The sequence below is a fragment of the Salmo salar genome, chromosome 14 (genome assembly GCF_965601325.2).
Source record: "Salmo salar chromosome 14, fSalSal1, whole genome shotgun sequence".
Taxonomy (NCBI): Eukaryota; Metazoa; Chordata; class Actinopteri; order Salmoniformes; family Salmonidae; genus Salmo; species Salmo salar.
The window spans coordinates 108,769,294-108,796,048 of NC_138304.1; the positions used below are offsets into that span (position 1 = coordinate 108,769,294).

A 26,755-nucleotide genomic window follows, 5' to 3' on the forward strand; every position below is an offset into this window, starting at 1 on the left:
ATGTCTGGGGTAGCGTCGTCTGGGGTATGTCTGGGGTAGCGTCGTCTGGGGTATGTCTGGGGTAGCGTCGTCTGGGGTATGTCTGGGGTAGCGTCGTCTGGGGTAGCGTCGTCTGGGGTAGCGTCGTCTGGGGGTAGCGTCGTCTGGGGTAGCGTCGTCTGGGGTAGCGTCGTCTGGGGTAGCGTCGTCTGGGGTAGCGTCGTCTGGGGTAGCGTCGTCTGGGGTAGGCCGGGGTAGCGTTGTCTGGGGTAGGTCGGGGTAGCGTCGTCTGGGGTAGCGTTGTCTGGGGTAGGCCGGGGTAGGTCTGGGGTAGGCCGGGGTAGCGTCGTCTGGGGTAGCGTCGTCTGGGGTAGCGTCGTCTGGGGTAGCGTCGTCTGGGGTAGCGTCGTCTGGGGTAGCGTCGTCTGGGGTAGGCCGGGGTAGCGTTGTCTGGGGTAGGTCTGGGGTAGGCCGGGGTAGCGTTGTCTGGGGTAGGTCTGGGGTAGGCCACCATTGTAAATAAGAACTTGTTCTCAACTTTCCTTCCTAGTTGTTGTATACCCTGTGTCGTACCTACGGGTCCTTGTCAAAATGTAATGTACTTCATAGGGCAGGGCTGTTCAACTCTGACCCTACGAGCTCCAGAGGCTGCTGGAGTCCCAGATCTAAATCAGTCCCTGATTAGAGGAAGTGGAAGTGGCTTGGAGGTCCAGACCCGAGGCAGACAGGGGACAGTGCACCATCACAGCATGGAAATCATATGACTGTGAGATCGTGTTATGACTCATGAAGAACGAACAGTACAGGAAACAAAGCCTGTGTCTACATTACAGGGAAAGATAAGAGTACTGTAGTAAACGGTCTCAGAATATCGAGCAGAACAGGAGAAAAACACCAGCAGATATTCCAATGAACAGGGTTTAACTTCATGTTTCACAAAAGAGCACATCACCTGCATTAGGTTTTCAGATCTACACTGAACAAAAAATATAAAAACGCAACAATTTCAAAAAGTTTACTGAGTTACAGTTCATATACGGAAATCAATTGAAATAAATCAATTAGGCCCTAATCTATGGATTTCACATGACTGGGAATACAGATATGAATCTGTTGGTCACAGGTACCTTAAAACAAAAAGATTGGTTTCTGATCCATGCCACTATCAGTATCTGGGGTGACCACCATTTGCCTCATGCAGCGCGACACATCTCCTTCGCATAGAGTTGATCAGGTTGCTGATTGTAGCCTGTGGAATGTTGTCCCCACTCCTCTTCAATGGCTGTGTGAAGTTCCTGGATATTGGCGGGAACTGGAACAAGCTGTTGTGCACGTCGATCCAGAGCATCCCAAACATGCTCAATGGGAGACATGTCTGGTGAGAATGCAGGCCATGGAAGAACTGGGACATTTTCAGCTTCCAGGAGTTGTGTACAGATCCTTGTCGACATGGGGCTGTGTATTATCATGCTGAAACATGAGGTGATGGCGGTGGATGAATGGCACAACAACGGGCCTCAGGATTTCATCACGGTGTCTCTGTGCCTTCAAATTGCCATCGATAAAATGTAATTGTGATCGTTGTCCATAGCTTATGCCTGCCCACAACACTGCCCCATGGTGGTTGTGGGGTTCTCTGTTCACAACAGCAAACCGCTCGCCCACACGATGCCATACATGTGGGTCTGCGGTTGTGAGGCCGGTTGGACGTGCTGCCAAATTATCCCCCAAAAATGACGGCGGTGGCTTATGGTAGAGAAATTAACAATACACTCTCTGGCAACAGCTCTGGTAGACATTCCTGCACTCAGCATGCCAATTGCAAGCGCTCTCAAAACAAGAGACCCCTGTGGCATTGTGTTGTGACAAAACGGCACATTTCAGTGGTCTTATTTTTTTATCCCCAGCACAAGGTGCACCTATGTAATGATCATGCTGTTTGATCAGTTTCTTGATATGCCACACCTGTCAGGTGGATGGATTATCTTGGCAAAGGAGAAACGCTCACTAACAGGGATGTAAAACACATTTGTGCACAACATTTTAGAGAAATAAGATTTTTGTGCATATAGGAAGATTTCTGGGATCTTTTATTTCAGCTCATGAATCATGGAACCACCACTTTACATGTTGTGTTTATATTGTTGTTCAGCATAGTTCCTATTGGAAGAAAACAGTCTGTCCACTCAGACCATATGAATTCATTGCTCTTTCGTTCTCATTAAGATAGTCTTTGGTTGTGGACAAAGCACCACAGCTTTCCGTAACTGGGTTATATACAGTATTACATCATGATAATATCAAACAAACACCACCGGGTTTCCATCGATCCTCCATCGTCCCCCAGGCTGGCTGCTGCTACCACAGACGAATGTACCAACAGCTTTTCCCCCTGGAACATCGTGCTAAGACTATTTTACTTTCCATTTCATCCAACTAGCTGGAAAAACTATATTTTTGCTGTTAAAAATATATATTCACAGCGATTTAGATGGTACAATAATTCCCTACTATAATGTTCTCACATAAACAAGAATTGAGGAAAGAGTGTAGAACTATAGTAACCAGGAAAGAGTGTAGAACTATAGTAACCAGGAAGGAGTGTAGAACTATAGTAACCAGGAAGGAGTGTAGAACTATAGTACCCAGGAAGGAGTGTAGAACTATAGTAACCAGGAAGGAGTGTAGAACTATAGTAACCAGGAAGGAGTGTAGAACTATAGTAACCAGGAAGGAGTGTAGAACTATAGTAACCAGGAAGGAGTGTAGAACTATAGTAACCAGGAAGGAGTGTAGAACTATAGTAACCAGGAAGGAGTGTAGAACTATAGTAACCAGGAAAGAGTGTAGAACTATAGTAACCAGGAAGGAGTGTAGAACTATAGTAACCAGGAAGGAGTGTAGAACTATAGTAACCAGGAAAGAGTGTAGAACTATAGTAACCAGGAAGGAGTGTAGAACTATAGTAACCAGGAAAGAGTGATTTCTACATTGGCCGCTTTACCAAGTCTGCCATTATTGGTTGTGCTCGAGGGGATGACCACGCCTCTTAGCGACGGCGATGGGAGAGAGGGGATGACCACGCCTCTTAGCGACGGCGATGGGAGAGAGGGGATGACCACGCCTCTTGGCGACGGCGATGGGAGAGAGGAAGGGTTCAGGTTTCCCCATCTGTCTTTTGTTGTCAAACAAACATTTTTTTCTTTGTGTAAAACACTATCATTCCACTATTTCTGCAGATATATTCTGGACATTTTCTGACATTACAATGCAGAGAGTCTACGAGTAACTCCTTTAACATTATCTCCCATAACTGCTGGTCATTTCCCAAGAGCCAACAGAGTAGCAGAGCTGGGAGAAACATCTTTAGGAAAATGATACTTTGAGATATAACGCTACCTCCAGGTTCATAATTAACAGATAGGGAGGCTAAGAATTGTTTACAATAGTCCTGAGCAATGGGGAAATAGTTTGGACTGGAGTCATCCTGACTACTGGGGTGGTGATGAGAGACAAAAATGGAGGACATTTTAGAAGCACAGGGTGAATTCAATTCCAGTCAGGTCTCTCCTCTCCCTGTGTCAGGTCTTAGAGAAGGCCTGGTGCTTTCTGTTAAGGTCCTCAGCAGTTCTGCTGCCAGAGTGCTGATCTAGGACCAGTTCTGTCTTTCAGATCGTAAGGAATGAGATTACATGGAAAGTGGACAACCTTAAGCCCAGATCAGCACTGTATGAACACGGGCCCAGGTCAGAATGTGATTCTCAGGTCAGGCTCTTCAGAAGTTCTGCTGTCTGCGTTTCTTGGCGTCCATTGCGTCGAGGATGGGTTGTCTCTTGGCGGTGTAGCGCCGGCGTAGCTCCTCGATCTCTCGCTCCATCATGGGGTCCAGAGCCGTCAGACGGAGCTGCAGCTCCTCAAAGTCAAGGTTCTTCAGCTGCTTAGACAGAGAACACACACACACACACACACACACACACACACACACAGAGAGACACCACAAACACACACAGACAGAGAAACACACACAGAGAAACACACACACAGACAGAGAAACACACACAGAGAAACACACACAGAGAAACACACACACACACACACACAGAGAGAGAGACACCACAAACACACACAGAGAGACACACACACACACACACACACACAGACAGAGACACACACACACACAGACACACACACACACACACACACACACACACACAGAGAGAGAACACACACACACACACACAGAGAGAACACACACACACACACACAGGGAGAGAGGCAACTTTAGAACACAGCAAAACCAGAACCAGTGTGTGAGAGAGGAAGTAATGACCAAGGAAGAGACGCGGTCTGATGACTACTGACCCCAGAGACGCTTTTAAATTACTAAACGGATTCTACATGTCGTTCTATGGACGGTTCTATGGACGGTTCTATGGGCGGTTCTATATGTAGTTCCATGGATGGTTCTATATGTAGTTCCATGGAAGGGTGATTAGGTGGATGGTTCTATATGTAGTTCTATATGTAGTTCCATGGAAGGGTGATTAGGTGGATGGTTCTATATGTAGATCTATGGATGGTTCTATATGTAGTTCCATGGATGGTTCTATATGTAGTTCCATGGATGGTTCTATATGTAGTTCCATGGATGGTTCTATATGTAACTCTATGGATGGTTCTATATGTAGTTCTATGGATGGTTCTATATGTAGTTCCATGGATGGTTCTATATGTAACTCCATGGATGGTTCTATATGTAGTTCCATGGATGGTTCTATATGTAGTTCTATGGATGGTTCTATATGTAGTTCCATGGATGGTTCTATATGTAGTTCTATATGTAGTTCCATGGATGGTTCTATATGTAGTTCTATATGTAGTTCCATGGATGGTTCTATATGTAGTTCTATATGTAGTTCCATGGATGGTTCTATATGTAGTTCTATATGTAGTTCCATGGATGGTTCTATATGTAGTTCTATATGTAGTTCCATGGATGGTTCTATATGTAGTTCTATATGTAGTTCCATGGATGGTTCTATATGTAGTTCTATATGTAGTTCCATGGAAGGGTGATTAGGTGGATGGTTCTATATGTAGTTCTATATGTAGTTCCATGGAAGGGTGATTAGGTGGATGGTTCTATATGTAGTTCCATGGAAGGGTGATTAGGTGGATGGTTCTATATGTAGTTCTATATGTAGTTCCATGGAAGGGTGATTAGGTGGATGGTTCTATATGTAGTTCTATATGTAGTTCCATGGATGGTTCTATATGTAGTTCTATATGTAGTTCTATATGTAGTTCTATATGTAGTTCCATGGATGGTTCTATATGTAGTTCCATGGATGGTTCTATATGTAGTTCTATATGTAGTTCCATGGATGGTTCTATATGTAACTCTATGGATGGTTCTATATGTAGTTCCATGGATGGTTCTATATGTAGTTCCATGGATGGTTCTATATGTAGTTCCATGGATGGTTCTATATGTAGTTCCATGGATGGTTCTATATGTAGTTCCATGGATGGTTCTATATGTAGTTCCATGGATGGTTCTATATGTAGTTCCATGGATGGTTCTATATGTAGTTCCATGGATGGTTCTATATGTAGTTCCATGGATGGTTCTATATGTAGTTCTATGGATGGTTCTATATGTAGTTCCATGGATGGTTCTATATGTAGTTCTATATGTAGTTCCATGGATGGTTCTATATGTAGTTCCATGGATGGTTCTATATGTAACTCTATGGATGGTTCTATATGTAGTTCTATATGTAGTTCCATGGATGGTTCTATATGTAGTTCTATGGATGGTTCTATATGTAGTTCCATGGATGGTTCTATATGTAGTTCCATGGATGGTTCTATATGTAGTTCCATGGATGGTTCTATATGTAGTTCTATGGATGGTTCTATATGTAGTTCCATGGATGGTTCTATATGTAGTTCTATATGTAGTTCCATGGATGGTTCTATATGTAGTTCCATGGATGGTTCTATATGTAACTCTATGGATGGTTCTATATGTAGTTCCATGGATGGTTCTATATGTAGTTCCATGGATGGTTCTATATGTAGTTCCATGGATGGTTCTATATGTAGTTCTATGGATGGTTCTATATGTAGTTCCATGGATGGTTCTATATGTAGTTCTATATGTAGTTCCATGGATGGTTCTATATGTAGTTCTATATGTAGTTCCATGGATGGTTCTATATGTAGTTCTATATGTAGTTCCATGGATGGTTCTATATGTAGTTCTATATGTAGTTCCATGGATGGTTCTATATGTAACTCTATGGATGGTTCTATATGTAGTTCCATGGATGGTTCTATATGTAGTTCCATGGATGGTTCTATATGTAGTTCCATGGATGGTTCTATATGTAGTTCCATGGATGGTTCTATATGTAGTTCCATGGATGGTTCTATATGTAGTTCCATGGATGGTTCTATATGTAGTTCTATATGTAGTTCCATGGATGGTTCTATATGTAACTCTATGGATGGTTCTATATGTAGTTCCATGGATGGTTCTATATGTAGTTCCATGGATGGTTCTATATGTAGTTCCATGGATGGTTCTATATGTAGTTCCATGGATGGTTCTATATGTAGTTCCATGGATGGTTCTATATGTAGTTCCATGGATGGTTCTATATGTAGTTCCATGGATGGTTCTATATGTAGTTCTATGGATGGTTCTATATGTAGTTCCATGGATGGTTCTATATGTAGTTCCATGGATGGTTCTATATGTAGTTCCATGGATGGTTCTATATGTAGTTCCATGGATGGTTCTATATGTAGTTCCATGGATGGTTCTATATGTAGTTCCATGGATGGTTCTATATGTAGTTCCATGGATGGTTCTATATGTAGTTCTATGGATGGTTCTATATGTAGTTCCATGGATGGTTCTATATGTAGTTCTATATGTAGTTCCATGGATGGTTCTATATGTAGTTCCATGGATGGTTCTATATGTAGTTCTATATGTAGTTCCATGGATGGTTCTATATGTAACTCTATGGATGGTTCTATATGTAGTTCCATGGATGGTTCTATATGTAGTTCCATGGATGGTTCTATATGTAGTTCCATGGATGGTTCTATATGTAGTTCCATGGATGGTTCTATATGTAGTTCCATGGATGGTTCTATATGTAGTTCCATGGATGGTTCTATATGTAGTTCCATGGATGGTTCTATATGTAGTTCCATGGATGGTTCTATATGTAGTTCCATGGATGGTTCTATATGTAGTTCCATGGATGGTTCTATATGTAGTTCCATGGATGGTTCTATATGTAGTTCCATGGATGGTTCTATATGTAGTTCCATGGATGGTTCTATATGTAGTTCCATGGATGGTTCTATATGTAACTCTATGGATGGTTCTATATGTAGTTCCATGGATGGTTCTATATGTAGTTCCATGGATGGTTCTATATGTAGTTCCATGGATGGTTCTATATGTAGTTCTATGGATGGTTCTATATGTAGTTCCATGGATGGTTCTATATGTAGTTCCATGGATGGTTCTATATGTAGTTCTATGGATGGTTCTATATGTAGTTCTATATGTAGTTCCATGGATGGTTCTATATGTAGTTCCATGGAAGGGTGATTAGGTGGATGGTTCTATATGTAGTTCTATATGTAGTTCCATGGAAGGGTGATTAGGTGGATGGTTCTATATGTAGTTCTATATGTAGTTCCATGGAAGGGTGATTAGGTGGATGGTTCTATATGTAGTTCTATATGTAGTTCCATGGATGGTTCTATATGTAGTTCTATATGTAGTTCCATGGATGGTTCTATATGTAGTTCTATATGTAGTTCCATGGAAGGGTGATTAGGTGGATGGTTCTATATGTAGTTCTATATGTAGTTCCATGGAAGGGTGATTAGGTGGATGGTTCTATATGTAGATCTATGGATGGTTCTATATGTAACTCTATGGATGGTTCTATATGTAGTTCCATGGATGGTTCTATATGTAGATCTATGGATGGTTCTATATGTAGTTCCATGGATGGTTCTATATGTAGTTCTATGGATGGTTCTATATGTAGTTCCATGGATGGTTCTATATGTAGTTCTATATGTAGTTCCATGGAAGGGTGATTAGGTGGATGGTTCTATATGTAGATCTATGGATGGTTCTATATGTAACTCTATGGATGGTTCTATATGTAGTTCCATGGATGGTTCTATATGTAGATCTATGGATGGTTCTATATGTAGTTCCATGGATGGTTCTATATGTAGTTCTATGGATGGTTCTATATGTAGTTCCATGGATGGTTCTATATGTAGTTCCATGGATGGTTCTATATGTAGTTCTATATGTAGTTCCATGGATGGTTCTATATGTAGTTCTATATGTAGTTCCATGGATGGTTCTATATGTAGATCTATGGATGGTTCTATATGTAGTTCCATGGATGGTTCTATATGTAGTTCCATGGATGGTTCTATATGTAGTTCTATATGTAGTTCCATGGATGGTTCTATATGTAGTTCTATATGTAGTTCCATGGATGGTTCTATATGTAGTTCTATATGTAGTTCCATGGATGGTTCTATATGTAGTTCTATATGTAGTTCCATGGATGGTTCTATATGTAGTTCTATATGTAGTTCCATGGATGGTTCTATATGTAGTTCTATATGTAGTTCCATGGATGGTTCTATATGTAGTTCTATATGTAGTTCCATGGATGGTTCTATATGTAGTTCTATATGTAGTTCCATGGATGGTTCTATATGTAGTTCCATGGATGGTTCTATATGTAGTTCTATATGTAGTTCCATGGATGGGTGATTAGGTGGATGGTTCTATATGTAGTTCCATGGAAGGGTGATTAGGTGGATGGTTCTATATGTAGTTCCATGGAAGGGTGATTAGGTGGATGGTTCTATATGTAGTTCCATGGAAGGGTGATTAGGTGGATGGTTCTATATGTAGTTCTAGGTGTAACTCACAAAGTCAAAGTCTCCGTCCTGAGGAACCTTCCAGTTGTCAGGGAAGACGTTCTTAGCCTGGCTGATGTGATAGGCTGGTTCCTGCTGCTGGTTATGGTTATAGCTCTCCTGTTGGACCTTAGAGTCCTGCTTGTCAAAGTAGTCCATGAAGGAGGGTCGCAGGGCCTGCTGGGAGGTGGGGTGTCCTGAGGAGAGAGGAAACAGCTACTATAGAAAGTATTCACACACCTTGACTTATTACACATGTTGTTATAGCATGAATTCAAAATGGAATAAATTGATTTCCCCCACCCATCTACACAGTTATTGGAAATTAAATACGGTAATATTACATTTACATAGATACAGTAATATTACATTTACATAAATACAGTAATATTACATTTACATAGATACAGTAATATTACATTTACAGTAATATTACATGTACAGTAATATTACATGTACAGTAATATTACATGTACAGTAATATTACATGTACAGTAATATTACATGTACAGTAATATTACATGTACAGTAATATTACATGTACATAAATACAGTAATATTACATGTACATAAATACAGTAATATTAAATGTACATAAATACGGTAATATTAAATGTACATAAATACGGTAATATTACATTTACATAAATACGGTAATATTACATTTACATAAATACGGTAATATTACATTTACATAAATACACTAATATTACATTTACATAAATACAGTAATATTACATTTACATAAATACAGTAATATTACATTTACATAAATACAGTAATATTACATTTACATAAATACAGTAATATTACATTTACATAAATACAGTAATATTACATTTACATAAATACGGTAATATTACATTTACATAAGTATTCACACCCCCTAGTCAATACTTTGTAGAAGCACCTTTGATTGAACTCAAAGCTGTAATCGCCACCAATCAAATGTAAAAAGCGCTTTATAAATACATGAGCTGATATCTCAAAGTGCTGTACAGAAACCCAGCCTAAAACCCCAAACAGCAAGCAATGCAGGTGTAGAAGCACGGCGGCCAGGAAAAACTCCCTAGGAAAAACTCCCTAGGAAAAACTCCCTAGAAAGGCCGTCGTCTTGGGTGTGTCTGGATCAACTGTGCAAATCTGGATTTCTTTCTCCCATTCTTCCTTGCCCATTTCCTCAAGCCATCTTCAAGTCTTTCCACAGATTTTCAATGGGATTCAAGTCTGGGTTTTGGCTGGGCCAAGCCATTGCAGCGTTGCTTTGGCCGTATGCTTGGGGGTCACTGTCCTGTTGCAATGTTCATCTTCGCCCCAGTCTATGGTCGTTTGCATTCTGAAACAAGTTCTCATCAAAGATTAGCCTGTATTTGGCTCCATGCTTTGTTCCCTCCATCTTTACTAGTCTCCCCTGCTGCTGAAAAGCATTCCCATAGCATGATGCTTCAGCCACCATGCTTCACGGTAGGGATGGTGTTAGACAGGTTCTCTCCAGACATAGCGCTTCACATTCAGGCCAAAGAGTTCCATTTTTGACCTCATCAGACCACAGAATCTTTCACCTTATGAGTCATCTTTCACCTGACTTTACGCAAACTCCTGGCGTGCGGTCATGTGACTTTTTGTCAGTAGTGGCCTGGCCACTGTCCCATAAAGACCAGATGTGTGAAGCGCTGTAGAGACAGTTGTCCTTCTGGCAGGCAGAGTCCGGGCGGCGCGGCTACGGGGCCAGAGTCCGGGCGGCGCGGCTACGGGGCCAGAGTCCGGGCGGCGCGGCTACGGGGCCAGAGTCCGGGCGGCGCGGCTACGGGGCCAGAGTCCGGGCGGCGCGGCTACGGGGCCAGAGTCCGGGTAGTTTTATATTGTCTCCACTTCCCAGTGATTGAGACCACTGTGCTCTTAGAATTGTGTTGAAAGTTTCCATCTCGGCGATCTACGGACAGTTCCTTGGACTTCATGGTATAGTTTCTGCACTGTCAACTGTGGGACCTTAATATAGACAGGTGTGCGCCTTTCCAAATCATGTTCAAGCAATTTAAATTTACCACAGGTGGACTCCAATCAAGTTGTAGAAACATCTCAAGGATGATCAATGGAAACAGGATGCACCTGAGCTCAATTTGGAGCGTCATAGCAACGGGTCTGAATAGTGATGTAAATTAGATAAACGTTTACCTGTTGAAGTCTGTCCATGTTACATCATGTGTCAAACAGAGCCTACAGTACTATACTGAACAGCTCATTATAATCAATTAAATATAGAAATTAAATGATCACAATGTGTTATTTACAGCCTACAGTACTATGCTGAGCTCTACTCACTCCTCATGGAGCCTTCATCGTTGCCCTCCTCCTCCTCCTCATCACTGTTGATGACCATGGTTCCCAGGTCTGCCTCTAACATGGTCTGAGCCCCGTCACTCATGGTGCTGGTAGCTCTCATGGTCCCAGCTCCCTCTGGTCCAGACTTCACCATGGTGTGGGAGTCCACTTCCACCTCCTCTTCCTGGTCACAGAGAGACAGACAGACAGACAGAGAGAGAGAGAGAGAGAGAGACAGAGAGACGACGGTCAGGTCAATCAAACTAACTTATAAAGCTCTTTTTAGCAGTTGGACAGTAAGGTTTACTGACTTCATTCATACAGAGCCTTCAGAAAGTATTCACACCCCTCAACCTTTTGTTGTGTTAGACAGAATTTATAAATGGATAAAAATTGAGATTTTGTTTCACTTGCCTACACACTATACCCCATAATGTTAAAGTGGAATTGTGTTTTTAGAAAATGTTCCTAATTAATAAATTAAAAGCTGAAATGTCTTGAGTCAACAAGTATTCAAGCTCTTTGTTATAGCAAGTCTAAATAAGTTCAGGAGTAAAAATTTGCTTAACAAGTCATGTAAGTCTGTGTGGAATAATAGTGTTTAATATGATTGTTGAATGACTACCTCATCTCTGTACCCCACACATATAATTATCAGGTCGGTTCCTCAATAGAGAAGTACATTTCAACCACAAAGACCAGGGAGGTTTTCCAATACCTCACAGAGAAGGGCACCTATTGGTAGATGGGTAAAAATAAAAAGCAGACATTGAATATCCCTTTGAGCATGGTGAAGTTATTAATTACACTTTGGATGGTGTATCAATACACCCAGTCACTATAAAGATACAGGCGTCCTTCCTAACTCAGTTGCCGGAGAGGAAGGAAACTGCTCAGGGATTTCACAATGAGGCCAATGGTGACTTTAAAACAGTTACAGAGTTTAATGGCTGTGGAAGGAGACAACTGAGGATGGATCAACAACATTGTAGTTACTCCACAATACAAACATAAGTGACCGGAAAGAAAGGAAGCCTGTACAGAATAAAATATTCCAAAACATGCAGCCTGTTTGCAACAAGGCACTAAAGTCATACTGCAATTCACTTTTTGTCAGATTTGCCCCAAACATTACCGAGTACCACTCTCCATATTTTCAAGCATGGTGGTGGCTGCATCATGGCAAGACTTGAAAATGGTTGTCTAGCAATGATCAATAACCAACTTAACAGCATTTGAAGAATTTATAAAACAATCAATCCAGGTGTGGAAAGGTCTTTGAGACTTGCCCCGAAAGATTCAGCTGTAATCGCTGCCAAAGGTGCATCTACAAAGTATTCAGACCCCTTGACTTTGACATTTTATTACATTACCACCTTATTCTACAATGGATTCAATCGTTTTTTCCCCTCATCATTACCCCATAATGACAAAGCAAAAACAACATGAAACTCCGCTCATCCCCACAGCATGATGCTGCCACCACGCTTCACCATAGGGATGGTATTGGCCAGGTGATGAGTGGGGCCTGGTTTCCACCAGACGTAACACTTGGCGTTCAGGCCAAAGAGTTCAATCTCGGTTTCATCAAAACAGAGAATCTTGTTTTTCAAGGTCAGAATCCTTCAGGTGCCTTTTGGCAAACTCCAAGAAGGCTGTCGTGCCTTTTAGTGAAGAGTGAATTCTGTCTCGCCACTCTACTATAAAGGCCTGATTGGTGGAGTACTGCAGAGATGGTTGTCCTTCTGGAAGGTTGTCCCATCTCCACAGAGGAACTCTAGAGCTCTGTCAGAGTGACCATCGGGTGGGGCCACAGTGTCTTCTGATCCCTCCTGTCTCAGCCTCCAGTATTTATGCTGCAGTAGTTTATGTGTCGGGGGGCTAGGGTCAGTCTGTTACATCTGGAGTATTTCTCTTGTCTTATCCGGTGTTCTGTGTGAATTTAAATATGCTCTCTCTAATTCTCTCTTTCTGTCTTTCTCTCGGAGGACCTGAGCCCTAGGACCATGCCTCAGGACTACCTGGTATGATGACTCCTTGCTGTCCCCAGTCCACCTGGCCGTGCTGCTGCTCCAGTTTCAACTGTTCTGCCTGCGGCTATGGAACCCTGACCTGTTCACCGGACGTGCTTGTTGCACCCTCGACAACTACTATGATTATTATTATTTGACCATGCTGGTCATTTATGAACATTTTAACATTTTGACCATGTTCTGTTATAATATCCACCCGGCACAGCCAGAAGAGGACTGGCCACCCCTCATAGCCTGGTTCCTCTCTAGGTTTCTTCCTAGGTTTTTGGCCTTTCTAGGGAGTTTTTCCTAGGGAGTTTTTCCTAGCCACCGTGCTTCTTTCACATGCTTTGCTTGCTGTTTGGGGTTTTAGGCTGGGTTTCTGTACAGCACTTTGAGATATCAGCTGATGTTTGAAGGGCTATATAAATAAATTTGATTTGATTCTTGATGACCTCTCTGACCTTCTCCCCCGATTGCTCAGTTCTAGGAAGAGTTTTGGTTGTTCCACATTTCTTTCATTTAAGAATGATGGAGGGCACTGTGTTCATGGGAAGTTTTTGGTACCCTTCCCCAGATCTGCGCCTCGACACAATCCTGTCTCTGAGCTCTACGGACAATTCCTTCGACCTCATGGCTTGGTTTTTGCTCTGACATGCAATGTCAACTGTGGGACCTTATATAGACAGGTGTGTGTCTTTCCAAATCATGTCCAATCAATTGAATTTACCACAGGTGGACTCCAATAAAGTTGTAGAAACATCTCAAGGATTATCAATGGAAGCAGGATGCACCTGAGCTCAATTTTGAGCTTTTTTCCCCCCGGACGCTTTATCTGGACATGGTTCTGCAGGACCTCCACCAGCTGAAGCTAAGTAGTAACATTAACATGATGCTTTCTAATTTCAGTGTAGGAAAGGATGAAACAGCGTCTGTGCCACCAGTAAGTACAGATAGTAACGTTAGTATAAACCCCCTCGCACGGTCCCCGCAGCCGGACAACTTTCTCATGGCTTCATGGAAGGAAATGCTGTAGGAATGCTCAACCGGTGTCGCTTATTCAGCCGACAGAAACTTTCAACCGGTTCTCCCCATTAAGCAGCGAGTCTGAGGCCGAGCCTTCTCTGGTCTCTCCTCCTCCCGTTACGGGGTCAGAGGCCACGAAGGCTCCCACCGTTAGCTCTGACAAATTGAAAACCCTAGTCATTGGCGACTCCATTACCCGCAGTATTAGACTTAAAACTAATCATCCAGCGATCATACACTGTTTACCAGGGGGCAGGGCTACCGACGTTAAGGCTAATCTAAAGACGGTGCTGGCTAAAGCTAAAACTGCCGAGTGTAGAGAGTATAGAGATATTGTTATCCACGTCGGCACCAACGATGTTAGGATGAAACAGTCAGAGGTCACCAAGCGCAACATAGCTTCAGCGTGTAAATCAGCTAGAAAGATGTGTCGGCATCGAGTAATTGTCTCAGGCCCCCTCCCAGTTAGGGGGAGTGATGAGCTCTACAGCAGAGAGTCTCTGGCCCCCTCCCAGTTAGGGGGAGTGATGAGCTCTACAGCAGAGAGTCTCTGGCCCCCTCCCAGTTAGGGGGAGTGATGAGCTCTACAGCAGAGAGTCTCAGGCCCCCTCCCAGTTAGGGGGAGTGATGAGCTCTACAGCAGAGAGTCTCTGGCCCCCTCCCAGTTAGGGGGAGTGATGAGCTCTACAGCAGAGAGTCTCTGGACCCCTCCCAGTTAGGGGGAGTGATGAGCTCTACAGCAGAGAGTCTCTGGCCCCCTCCCAGTTAGGGGGAGTGATGAGCTCTACAGCAGAGAGTCTCAGGCCCCCTCCCAGTTAGGGGGAGTGATGAGCTCTACAGCAGAGAGTCTCTGGCCCCCTCCCAGTTAGGGGGAGTGATGAGCTCTACAGCAGAGAGTCTCAGGCCCCCTCCCAGTTAGGGGGAGTGATGAGCTCTACAGCAGAGAGTCTCTGGCCCCCTCCCAGTTAGGGGGAGTGATGAGCTCTACAGCAGAGAGTCTCTGGACCCCTCCCAGTTAGGGGGAGTGATGAGCTCTACAGCAGAGAGTCTCTGGCCCCCTCCCAGTTAGGGGGAGTGATGAGCTCTACAGCAGAGAGTCTCTGGCCCCCTCCCAGTTAGGGGGAGTGATGAGCTCTACAGCAGAGAGTCTCTGGCCCCCTCCCAGTTAGGGAGGAGTGATGAGCTCTACAGCAGAGAGTCTCTGGCCCCCTCCCAGTTAGGGGGAGTGATGAGCTCTACAGCAGAGAGTCTCTGGCCCCCTTCCAGTTAGGGGGAGTGATGAGCTCTACAGCAGAGAGTCTCTGGCCCCCTCCCAGTTAGGGGGAGTGATGAGCTCTACAGCAGAGAGTCTCTGGCCCCGTCCCAGTTAGGGGGAGTGATGAGCTCTACAGCAGAGAGTCTCTGGCCCCGTCCCAGTTAGGGGGAGTGATGAGCTCTACAGCAGAGAGTCTCTGGCCCCCCTCCCAGTTAGGGGGAGTGATGAGCTCTACAGCAGAGAGTCTCTGGCCCCCTCCCAGTTAGGGGGAGTGATGAGCTCTACAGCAGAGAGTCTCTGGCCCCCTCCCAGTTAGGGGGAGTGATGAGCTCTACAGCAGAGAGTCTCTGGCCCCCTCCCAGTTAGGGGGAGTGATGAGCTCTACAGCAGAGAGTCTCTGGCCCCCTCCCAGTTAGGGGGAGTGATGAGCTCTACAGCAGAGAGTCTCTGGCCCCCTCCCAGTTAGGGGGAGTGATGAGCTCTACAGCAGAGAGTCTCTGGCCCCCTCCCAGTTAGGGGGAGTGATGAGCTCTACAGCAGAGAGTCTCTGGCCCCCTCCCAGTTAGGGGGAGTGATGAGCTCTACAGCAGAGAGTCTCTGGCCCCCTCCCAAAAAATGCATAAAATGAAATGCATGTATTCACTACTGTAAGTCGCTCTGGATAAGAGCGTCTGCTAAATGACAAATGTAAAAATGAGTCACTGACGTGGTCTTCCTGTCTGGGTTGGCGCCCCCCCCTTGGGTTGTGCCGTGGCGGAGATCTTTGTGGGATATACTCGGCCTTGTCTCAGGATGGTAAGTTGGTGGTTGAAGACATACCTCTAGTGGTGTGGGGGCTGTGCTTTGGCAATGTGGGTGGGGTTATATCCTGCCTGTTTGGCCCTGTCCGGGGTATCATCGGATGGGGGGGTCTCTCTCTCTCTCTCTCCTCTACACCTGCATTGCTTGCTGTTTGGGGGGTTTTAGGCTGGGTTTCTGTACAACACTGAGATATCAGCTGATGTAAGAAGGACTATATAAATACATTTGATTGCTTGACTATACTTACAGAGTCGTCCTCCTCCTCCAGCTCTCTCTGCTGCTCCTGTTGTCTCTTAGCCTTCATCTCCATGGACTCAGTGATCAGGTCTCTCAGGATGGTGACGGGCTTGGCTGCCGTGATGAAGGGATGCTACAGGAGAGAGAGAGGAGGAAGGCAGTTAGTTCACGAAGCTCTGCATGACTGACAGTGTTTGTCATATGTTCATAGACGAAGGGAAAGCATAGACAGACAAATGTCCAGGTGCTACTCTGATGATGAGCTAGTGAAGACGACAGAGTACATTTTGGATGAGCACACAGAAGTCTGTCTCACCTGTAGTAGTAGTAGTAGTGTGTATATCTCACCTGTAGTAGTAGTGTGTATATCTCACCTGTAGTAGTAGTGTGAATATCTCACCTGTAGTAGTAGTGTGTATATCTCACCTGTAGTAGTAGTGTGTATATCTCACCTGTAGTAGTAGTGTGTATATCTCACCTGTAGTAGTGTGTATATCTCACCTGTAGTAGTGTGTGTGTGTGTGTGTGTGTGTGTGTGTGTGTGTGTGTGTGTGTGTGTGTCTCACCTGTAGTAGTAGTAGTGTGTATCTCACCTGTAGTAGTAGTAGCAGTAGTAGTAGTAGTAGCAGCAGTAGTAGTAGTAGTAGCAGCAGCAGTAGTAGTAGCGTATATCTCACCTGTAGTAGCAGTAGCAGTAGTGTATATCTCACCTGTAGTAGTAGTAGTAGTAGTGTGTATCTCACCTGTAGTAGCAGTAGTAGTAGTGTGTATCTCACCTGTAGTAGCAGTAGTGTATATCTCACCTGTAGTAGTAGTAGCAGCAGCAGCAGCAGCAGCAGTAGTAGTAGTAGTAGCAGCAGCAGCAGCAGCAGCAGTAGTAGTAGCAGCAGTAGCGTATATCTCACCTGTAGTAGCAGTAGTGTGTATCTCACCTGTAGTAGCAGTAGTAGTAGTGTGTATCTCACCTGTAGTAGCAGTAGTGTGTATCTCACCTGTAGTAGCAGTAGTAGTAGTGTGTATCTCACCTGTAGTAGCAGTAGTAGTAGTAGTGTGTATCTCACCTGTAGTAGTAGTAGTAGTAGTAGTAGTGTATATCTCACCTGTAGTAGTAGTAGTAGCAGCAGCAGCAGCAGCAGCAGCAGTAGTAGTAGTAGCAGTAGTGTGTATCTCACCTGTAGTAGCAGTAGTAGTAGTAGTAGTGTGTATCTCACCTGTAGTAGTAGTAGTAGTAGTAGTAGTGTATATCTCACCTGTAGTAGTAGTAGTAGCAGCAGCAGCAGCAGCAGCAGCAGTAGTAGTAGTAGCAGCAGCAGTAGTAGTAGTAGCAGTAGTGTGTATCTCACCTGTAGTAGCAGTAGTAGTAGTAGTAGTGTGTATCTCACCTGTAGTAGTAGTAGTAGTAGTAGTAGTGTATATCTCACCTGTAGTAGTAGTAGTAGCAGCAGCAGCAGCAGTAGCAGCAGCAGCAGCAGCAGTAGTAGTAGTAGCAGTAGTGTGTATCTCACCTGTAGTAGTAGTAGTAGTAGTAGCAGTAGCAGTAGTAGCGTATATCTCACCTGTAGTAGCAGTAGTAGCGTATATCTCACCTGTAGTAGTAGTAGTGTATATATATCACCTGTAGTAGTGTATATCTCACCTGTAGTAGTAGTAGTAGTAGTAGCAGCAGTAGCAGCGTATATCTCACCTGTAGTAGTAGTAGTAGTAGTAGTAGCAGCAGTAGCAGCGTATATCTCACCTGTAGTAGTAGTAGTAGTAGTAGTAGCAGCAGTAGCAGCGTATATCTCACCTGTAGTAGCTGCGTGGCTGTAGCTCTCTGTTCTGGGTTCTTCACCAGACATTTCTTTACAAAGTGTGTGAAGTCGTCTGTCCACAACTCAGGCTTCCTGAACGTCGGTGGTGGGTTGGTGGGGATCATGAAAATAGCCTGACAGTAATACAGAGGAAGGAGAGACAGGAAACACCTAGTGAAGCAGGTAGTATAGAAGCCTCTCTGTGAATCCTAATGAATGTCTATTGATCGCTTGTTATGGCAACCGCAAGGCCCCCAACCGCAGGGTGCTACAGAGGGTACTGCGTACAGCCCAGTACTACACTGGGGCCGAGCTTCCTGCCATCCAGGACCTCTATACCAGGCGGTGTCAGAGGAAGGCCCAAAGAATTGTTAAAAAGACTCCAGCCACTCAAGCCATAGATTGTTCTCTCTGCTACCGCACAGCAAGTGGTACCGATGCACCAAGTCTGGATCCAACAGGACCCTGACCAGCTTCTACCCACAAGCTATAAGACTACTAAACAAGACTGCTACATAGCTAATCAAATAGCTATCAGGACTACCTGCATTGACTAGTTTTTACACTCAATCACACATGCCGGACTCTACCCCGACACACTGGACTCTGTTACTGTCTATTATCTATCCTTTACCCCTACCTACAGTATACTGCTGTTACTGTCTATTATCTATCCTTTACCCCTACCTACAGTATACTGCTGTTACTGTCTATTATCTATCCTTTACCCCTACCTACAGTATACTGCTGTTACTGTCTATTATCTATCCTTTACCCCTACCTACAGTATACTGCTGTTACTGTCTATTATCTATCCTTTACCCCTACCTACAGTATACTGCTGTTACTGTCTATTATCTATCCTTTACCCCTACCTACAGTATACTGCTGTTACTGTCTATTATCTATCCTTTACCCCTACCTACAGTATACTGCTGTTACTGTCTATTATCTATCCTTTACCCCTACCTACAGTATACTGCTGTTACTGTCTATTATCTATCCTTTACCCCTACCTACAGTATACTGCTGTTACTGTCTATTATCTATCCTTTACCCCTACCTACAGTATACTGCTGTTACTGTCTATTATCTATCCTTTACCCCTACCTACAGTATACTGCTGTTACTGTCTATTATCTATCCTTTACCCCTACCTACAGTATACTGCTGTTACTGTCTATTATCTATCCTTTACCCCTACCTACAGTATACTGCTGTTACTGTCTATTATCTATCCTTTACCCCTACCTACAGTATACTGCTGTTACTGTCTATTATCTATCCTTTACCCCTACCTACAGTATACTGTCTGTTACTGTCTATTATCTATCCTTTACCCCTACCTACAGTATACTGCTGTTACTGTCTATTATCTATCCTTTACCCCTACCTACAGTATACTGCTGTTACTGTCTATTATCTATCCTTTACCCCTACCTACAGTATACTGCTGTTACTGTCTATTATCTATCCTTTACCCCTACCTACAGTATACTGCTGTTACTGTCTATCTATCCTTTACCCCTACCTACAGTATACTGCTGTTACTGTCTATTATCTATCCTTTACCCCTACCTACAGTATACTGCTGTTACTGTCTATCTATCCTTTACCCCTACCTACTGTATACTGCTGTTACTGTCTATTATCTATCCTTTACCCCTACCTACAGTATACTGCTGTTACTGTCTATTATCTATCCTTTACCCCTACCTACAGTATACTGCTGTTACTGTCTATTATCTATCCTTTACCCCTACCTACAGTATACTGCTGTTACTGTCTATTACCTATCCTTTACCCCTACCTACAGTATACTGCTGTTACTGTCTATTATCTATCCTTTACCCCTACCTACAGTATACTGCTGTTACTGTCTATTATCTATCCTTTACCCCTACCTACAGTATACTGCTGTTACTGTCTATTATCTATCCTTTACCCCTACCTACAGTATACTGCTGTTACTGTCTATCTATCCTTTACCCCTACCTACAGTATACTGCTGTTACTGTCTATCTAGCCTTTACCCCTACCTACAGTATACTGCTGTTACTGTCTATTATCTATCCTTTACCCCTACCTACAGTATACTGCTGTTACTGTCTATCTATCCTTTACCCCTACCTACAGTATACTGCTGTTACTGTCTATCTATCGTTTACCCCTACCTACAGTATACTGCTGTTACTGTCTATTATCTATCCTTTACCCCTACCTACAGTATACTGCTGTTACTGTCTATCTATCCTTTACCCCTACCTACAGTATACTGCTGTTACTGTCTATCTATCGTTTACCCCTACCTACAGTATACTGCTGTTACTGTCTATTATCTATCCTTTACCCCTACCTACAGTATACTGCTGTTACTGTCTATCTATCCTTTACCCCTACCTACAGTATACTGCTGTTACTGTCTATCTATCGTTTACCCCTACCTACAGTATACTGCTGTTACTGTCTATTATCTATCCTTTACCCCTACCTACAGTATACTGCTGTTACTGTCTATTATCTATCCTTTACCCCTACCTACAGTATACTGCTGTTACTGTCTATTATCTATCCTTTACCCCTACCTACAGTATACTGCTGTTACTGTCTATTATCTATCCTTTACCCCTACCTACAGTATACTGCTGTTACTGTCTATCTATCCTTTACCCCTACCTACAGTATACTGCTGTTACTGTCTATCTATCCTTTACCCCTACCTGTATATAGCCATGTTATTACCTGGTACTCCCTGTATATAGCCATGTTATTACCTGGTACTCCCTGTATATAGCCATGTTATTACCTGGTACTTCCTGTATATAGCCATGTTATCACCTGGTACTTCCTGTATATAACCATGTTATTACCTGGTACTTCCTGTATATAACCATGCATATCAGGATGGATATCAGCATAGGGAGGTTTGCCCTCAGCCATCTCTATAGAGGTGATGCCCAGGGTTAGGGGTTAGACTCACCCTCATGGGATGGATATCAGCATAGGGAGGTTTGCCCTCAGCCATCTCTATAGAGGTGATGCCCAGGGTTAGGGGTTAGACTCACCCTCATGGGATGGATATCAGCATAGGGAGGTTTGCCCTCAGCCATCTCTATAGAGGTGATGCCCAGGGTTAGGGGTTAGACTCACCCTCATGGGATGGATATCAGCATAGGGAGGTTTGCCCTCAGCCATCTCTATAGAGGTGATGCCCAGGGTTAGGGGTTAGACTCACCCTCATGGGATGGATATCAGCGTAGGGAGGTTTGCCCTCAGCCATCTCTATAGAGGTGATGCCCAGGGTTAGGGGTTAGACTCACCCTCATGGGATGGATATCAGCATAGGGAGGTTTGCCCTCAGCCATCTCTATAGAGGTGATGCCCAGGGTTAGGGGTTAGACTCACCCTCATGGGATGGATATCAGCATAGGGAGGTTTGCCCTCAGCCATCTCTATAGAGGTGATGCCCAGGGTTAGGGGTTAGACTCACCCTCATGGGATGGATATCAGCATAGGGAGGTTTGCCCTCAGCCATCTCTATAGAGGTGATGCCCAGGGTTAGGGGTTAGACTCACCCTCATGGGATGGATATCAGCATAGGGAGGTTTGCCCTCAGCCATCTCTATAGAGGTGATGCCCAGGGTTAGGGGTTAGACTCACCCTCATGGGATGGATATCAGCATAGGGAGGTTTGCCCTCAGCCATCTCTATAGAGGTGATGCCCAGGGTTAGGGGTTAGACTCACCCTCATGGGATGGATATCAGCATAGGGAGGTTTGCCCTCAGCCATCTCTATAGAGGTGATGCCCAGGGTTAGGGGTTAGACTCACCCTCATGGGATGGATATCAGCATAGGGAGGTTTGCCCTCAGCCATCTCTATAGAGGTGATGCCCAGGGTTAGGGGTTAGACTCACCCTCATGGGATGGATATCAGCATAGGGAGGTTTGCCCTCAGCCATCTCTATAGAGGTGATGCCCAGGGTTAGGGGTTAGACTCACCCTCATGGGATGGATATCAGCATAGGGAGGTTTGCCCTCAGCCATCTCTATAGAGGTGATGCCCAGGGTTAGGGGTTAGACTCACCCTCATGGGATGGATATCAGCATAGGGAGGTTTGCCCTCAGCCATCTCTATAGAGGTGATGCCCAGGGTTAGGGGTTAGACTCACCCTCATGGGATGGATATCAGCATAGGGAGGTTTGCCCTCAGCCATCTCTATAGAGGTGATGCCCAGGGTTAGGGGTTAGACTCACCCTCATGGGATGGATATCAGCATAGGGAGGTTTGCCCTCAGCCATCTCTATAGAGGTGATGCCCAGGGTTAGGGGTTAGACTCACCCTCATGGGATGGATATCAGCATAGGGAGGTTTGCCCTCAGCCATCTCTATAGAGGTGATGCCCAGGGTTAGGGGTTAGACTCACCCTCATGGGATGGATATCAGCATAGGGAGGTTTGCCCTCAGCCATCTCTATAGAGGTGATGCCCAGGGTTAGGGGTTAGACTCACCCTCATGGGATGGATATCAGCATAGGGAGGTTTGCCCTCAGCCATCTCTATAGAGGTGATGCCCAGGGTTAGGGGTTAGACTCACCCTCATGGGATGGATATCAGCGTAGGGAGGTTTGCCCTCAGCCATCTCTATAGAGGTGATGCCCAGGGTTAGGGGTTAGACTCACCCTCATGGGATGGATATCAGCATAGGGAGGTTTGCCCTCAGCCATCTCTATAGAGGTGATGCCCAGGGTTAGGGGTTAGACTCACCCTCATGGGATGGATATCAGCATAGGGAGGTTTGCCCTCAGCCATCTCTATAGAGGTGATGCCCAGGGTTAGGGGTTAGACTCACCCTCATGGGATGGATATCAGCATAGGGAGGTTTGCCCTCAGCCATCTCTATAGAGGTGATGCCCAGGGTTAGGGGTTAGACTCACCCTCATGGGATGGATATCAGCATAGGGAGGTTTGCCCTCAGCCATCTCTATAGAGGTGATGCCCAGGGACCAGATGTCTGCCACACAGTTATATCCGATCTCCTGGATGACCTCTGGAGCCATCCAGAACGGAGTCCCGATCACCGTGTTCCGCTTTGCCATCGTGTCCTAGACAGGGACACAATAATACGAACATTAGTCTAATCCATATAGAAACTTCTGTGATTTACTGCTACAGTCACTACAATAAAGTGGAGATAATCTATATAGAAACTTCTGTGATTTACTGCTACAATCACTACAATAAAGTGAAGATAATCCATATAGAAACTTCCTTGATTCACTGCTACAGTCACTACAATAAAATCAACATATAAACTTCTGTGATTCACTGCTACAATCACTACAATAAAATCAACATATAAACTTCTGTGATTCACTGCTACAATCACTACAATAAAATCAACATATAAACTTTGTGATTCACTGCTACAGTCACTACAATAAAATCAACATATAAACTTTGTGATTCACTGCTACAATCACTACAATAAAATCAACATATAAACTTTGTGATTCACTGCTACAATCACTACAATAAAATCAACATATAAACTTCTGTGATTCACTGCTACAATCACTACAATAAAGTGAAGGATAATAAGAACTCCTGATAAAACTGACACCAGATTACATCGTTAGACACAGTCAGAATTTACTTCAGCGAGACAGAGAGAGTTGAAGACAGACAGACCGTGAGTTGTCCTGCTACTCCAAAGTCAGCCAGTTTGGCATGGCCCTCTGTGTTGAGGAGAATGTTGCCTGCTTTTATGTCTCTGTGGATCTTCCTCATGAAATGCAGATACTCCAGACCTTTCAATGTGGACTTGAGGATGGTGGCGATCTCATCCTCTGTGAGCTATACAAGAGTAGATTATATAAAATGACTCATTCTGATAATTCAGTCATCTATGAATACCCATTAAAAACATGACCAATGAATGTTAAAAGGTTACCGAAGCACCAAAGGTCATCTTTATTCTCACACTTTTCCTCAATATACTGACCGTCTTATTGCGTAGTCTGATGATGTCTGAAACAGAACCGGCTCCACAGTACTCCATCACTATCCACAGGTCTGTGTTCTTAAAGTAGCTGCCATAGTACTTCACCACATAGGGACTGGACGGAGGGAGACAGAACAAACATTTTGCTGAACTTAGGTGACCAAACAGAGTGTGGTAATGGTGTAGTATATAGACAGCCATGTGATTATGGAGGAGTAGACTATTCTCCTCTCACTAGCCTCTGGAGTCATGCTAGCTCTGCCTGATGAAAGTCTGGGCCAGAGAGTCTATCCTCTCTCATACATACAGAGTACCTGTCACACTGCTGCATGATGGATATCTCCTTGATGATCTCCTGGAGGTCTGATTCAACAGGAACCTGTTTGATAGCCACCACCTGGCCTGACTCCTTATGGATGGCTTTAAACACACTGCCATAGGACCTGGAGGAGATGAAGGAAGACAGTGGAAATGATGCAGAAAGTACCAAAGACCAGGATCCTCTATAACATATTTAGTGGTTCCATTTTTTACATTTACATTTTAGTCACTTAGCAGACGCTCTTATCCAGAGCGACTTACAGTAGTGAATGCGTACATTTCATGCATTTTTTTTTTTTGTACTGGCCCCCCGTGGGAATCGAACCCACAACCCTGGCGTTGCAAACACCATGCTCTACCAACTGAGCCACAGGGAAGCTAGGGAAGTTCCATCAGCCATTTCATAAATAATCTAGTCATTATCATAATGTCAATGTACACAAACATCTCTTTTCATTATAAATGTTATACAGGTTATAATGATTTTTTTAAATGTATGATGAATGAATATTCTCACCCTTCACCAAGTTTTTCCAGAACATCAAAAACCTCCTCTGGTTGTTTTGTGAGACTGTCTTCACTCAGTTTCTTCAGCTTGCTGTGAAGGAAGAGAATCAACCATAGAAATAAATACAACGGGAATCCCCATTTCAAATCAATGATGGAATAATGGGTGGGCTGCCAGCCATTTTGAGTGTACCCATGGCAGGAAGTAAAAGCAGGAAGTGTACTTTTCAATCTGTGCTGTGATTTGTTGAGTCGAGTCAACTGACATTAGACAAAAACATAAATACATTCTATCACATGAGCTACATCAGCTGACATTTGAATGAACATTCTACATTACTATGGAAATCCAGCATCAGTTAATAGGCCATTTCAAATAACCATGGAAATGGCATCACAGTAACAGGCAGCCATTGCGAGTGTATCCTTGAGTTTACCAGTGAACTTGCCAGGGTTCAAACAAAGATGTTAATAGCTAACCCAGACCACAGCTTGTTGTTACCAATTGGAGCAAATTAATCACAGTAGGCAGAACAAGAAAGGGGGTATTAGCTGATTTTCGATAATAAACGCCTACTCTGTGAAGAGTGAGTGTGCAATAACTAAATTCACTCTTGCACTCCTAAACAACACACTTTTTTGAAAGTTTGGCAAATGTTTATTTAAATAAAATATTATTAATTGTCCACTATGGTTTTCGAAACAGAAAACTGTAGAGTTCAACTCTTTCATCAATGACAAAATTAGTATAATGTTGGCCAAAATCCATCTCCTACCACTGGGCTTCCACTCACCACCATTATTTGCTAGTGAGTGGAAACGTCAACCGGATGCTTCACATTTATACATCCGGTAAAATATCTGTCATTGTTCTATCTGTGGTTAGAGGTTCCAAGTCTGTTCTATTCATTCTATTTCTATGGCAACAACATGACAAGAATTGTGGAACTGGGTCTACAGGGAGTTTTATATAACTTATGAAGTAACTAGCTAGCTTTTTAGGCAAAAAAAAAAGTTAACTTTACAAGAACACACAAATCAGCTAACGTTAAACAGTTGCTGTCAAGCTAGACAACTAGCTAACGGTAGCTAACTAGCATTTATATTAAAGGTAATTTAAAACATCTGTTAGCTAGCTAGATAACTAACGTTACAAGTCAAAGTGGTGAAGCTAACGTTAGCTATCTTATAAGAAATTACAAATATTGTTAACAAACTTGCTAACGTGGCTAGCTGGTTAACTACAGCCAAAGATTGAAAAATATATGCTATAACGTTAGCTGTCAAGGCTAATTTAGCGAGCTAACTAACGTACATAACTTGTACTTTTCCAAGCGAATGAAACGTACACATTACCTTTTGGGCGCTGTCGGCTCCATGGTGTTCAACTAAAGATAATCTCCCTTGAATTTACAAACGCTGAAATATAACAAAATCAAAATAATATGTTCATTCTTCGCTGTGGTTGTTTTCAGACAGCTGAATCTCATTCGGTTGTGCAGTGTGTCATGGCGATTC

At 43.6% G+C, this 26,755-nt stretch overlaps 1 protein-coding gene across 2 annotated transcripts; it reads right to left on the bottom strand.

The window, feature by feature from the left end:
* Positions 1-2,048: 2,048 nt before the first annotated feature.
* On the bottom strand, positions 2,049-26,755 carry stk3 (serine/threonine kinase 3 (STE20 homolog, yeast)). Of its 2 annotated transcripts, none has more exons than XM_082961383.1 (11): positions 26,594-26,755; positions 25,248-25,328; positions 24,724-24,852; positions 24,410-24,524; positions 24,097-24,261; positions 23,343-23,510; positions 18,404-18,541; positions 16,628-16,750; positions 11,287-11,470; positions 8,977-9,161; positions 2,049-3,913 (listed from the first exon to the last, which is right to left on the bottom strand). In XM_082961383.1, the coding sequence occupies exons 1-11, from the start codon at positions 26,614-26,616 to the stop codon at positions 3,755-3,757; spliced, it is 1,470 nt and encodes a 489-aa protein (XP_082817509.1). In that variant the 5' UTR covers positions 26,617-26,755; the 3' UTR covers positions 2,049-3,754. The 2 variants fall into 2 exon arrangements, with proteins under 2 accessions (XP_082817509.1, XP_082817508.1); XM_082961382.1 differs by having other exon boundaries at positions 2,049-3,916.

Excerpts from the sequence above, each read along its gene's own strand:
- stk3 (XM_082961382.1), bottom strand. The coding sequence starts at position 26,616 with ATGGAGCCGACAGCGCCCAAAAG. Across the intron at positions 23,511-24,096 it reads GAGTAGCAGGACAACTCACG|GACACGATGGCAAAGCGGAA; the intron begins GTCTGTCTGTCT and ends GTCCCTGTCTAG. Across the intron at positions 16,751-18,403 it reads CAGCCACGCAGCTACTACAG|CATCCCTTCATCACGGCAGC; the intron begins GTGAGATATACG and ends TCTCTCCTGTAG.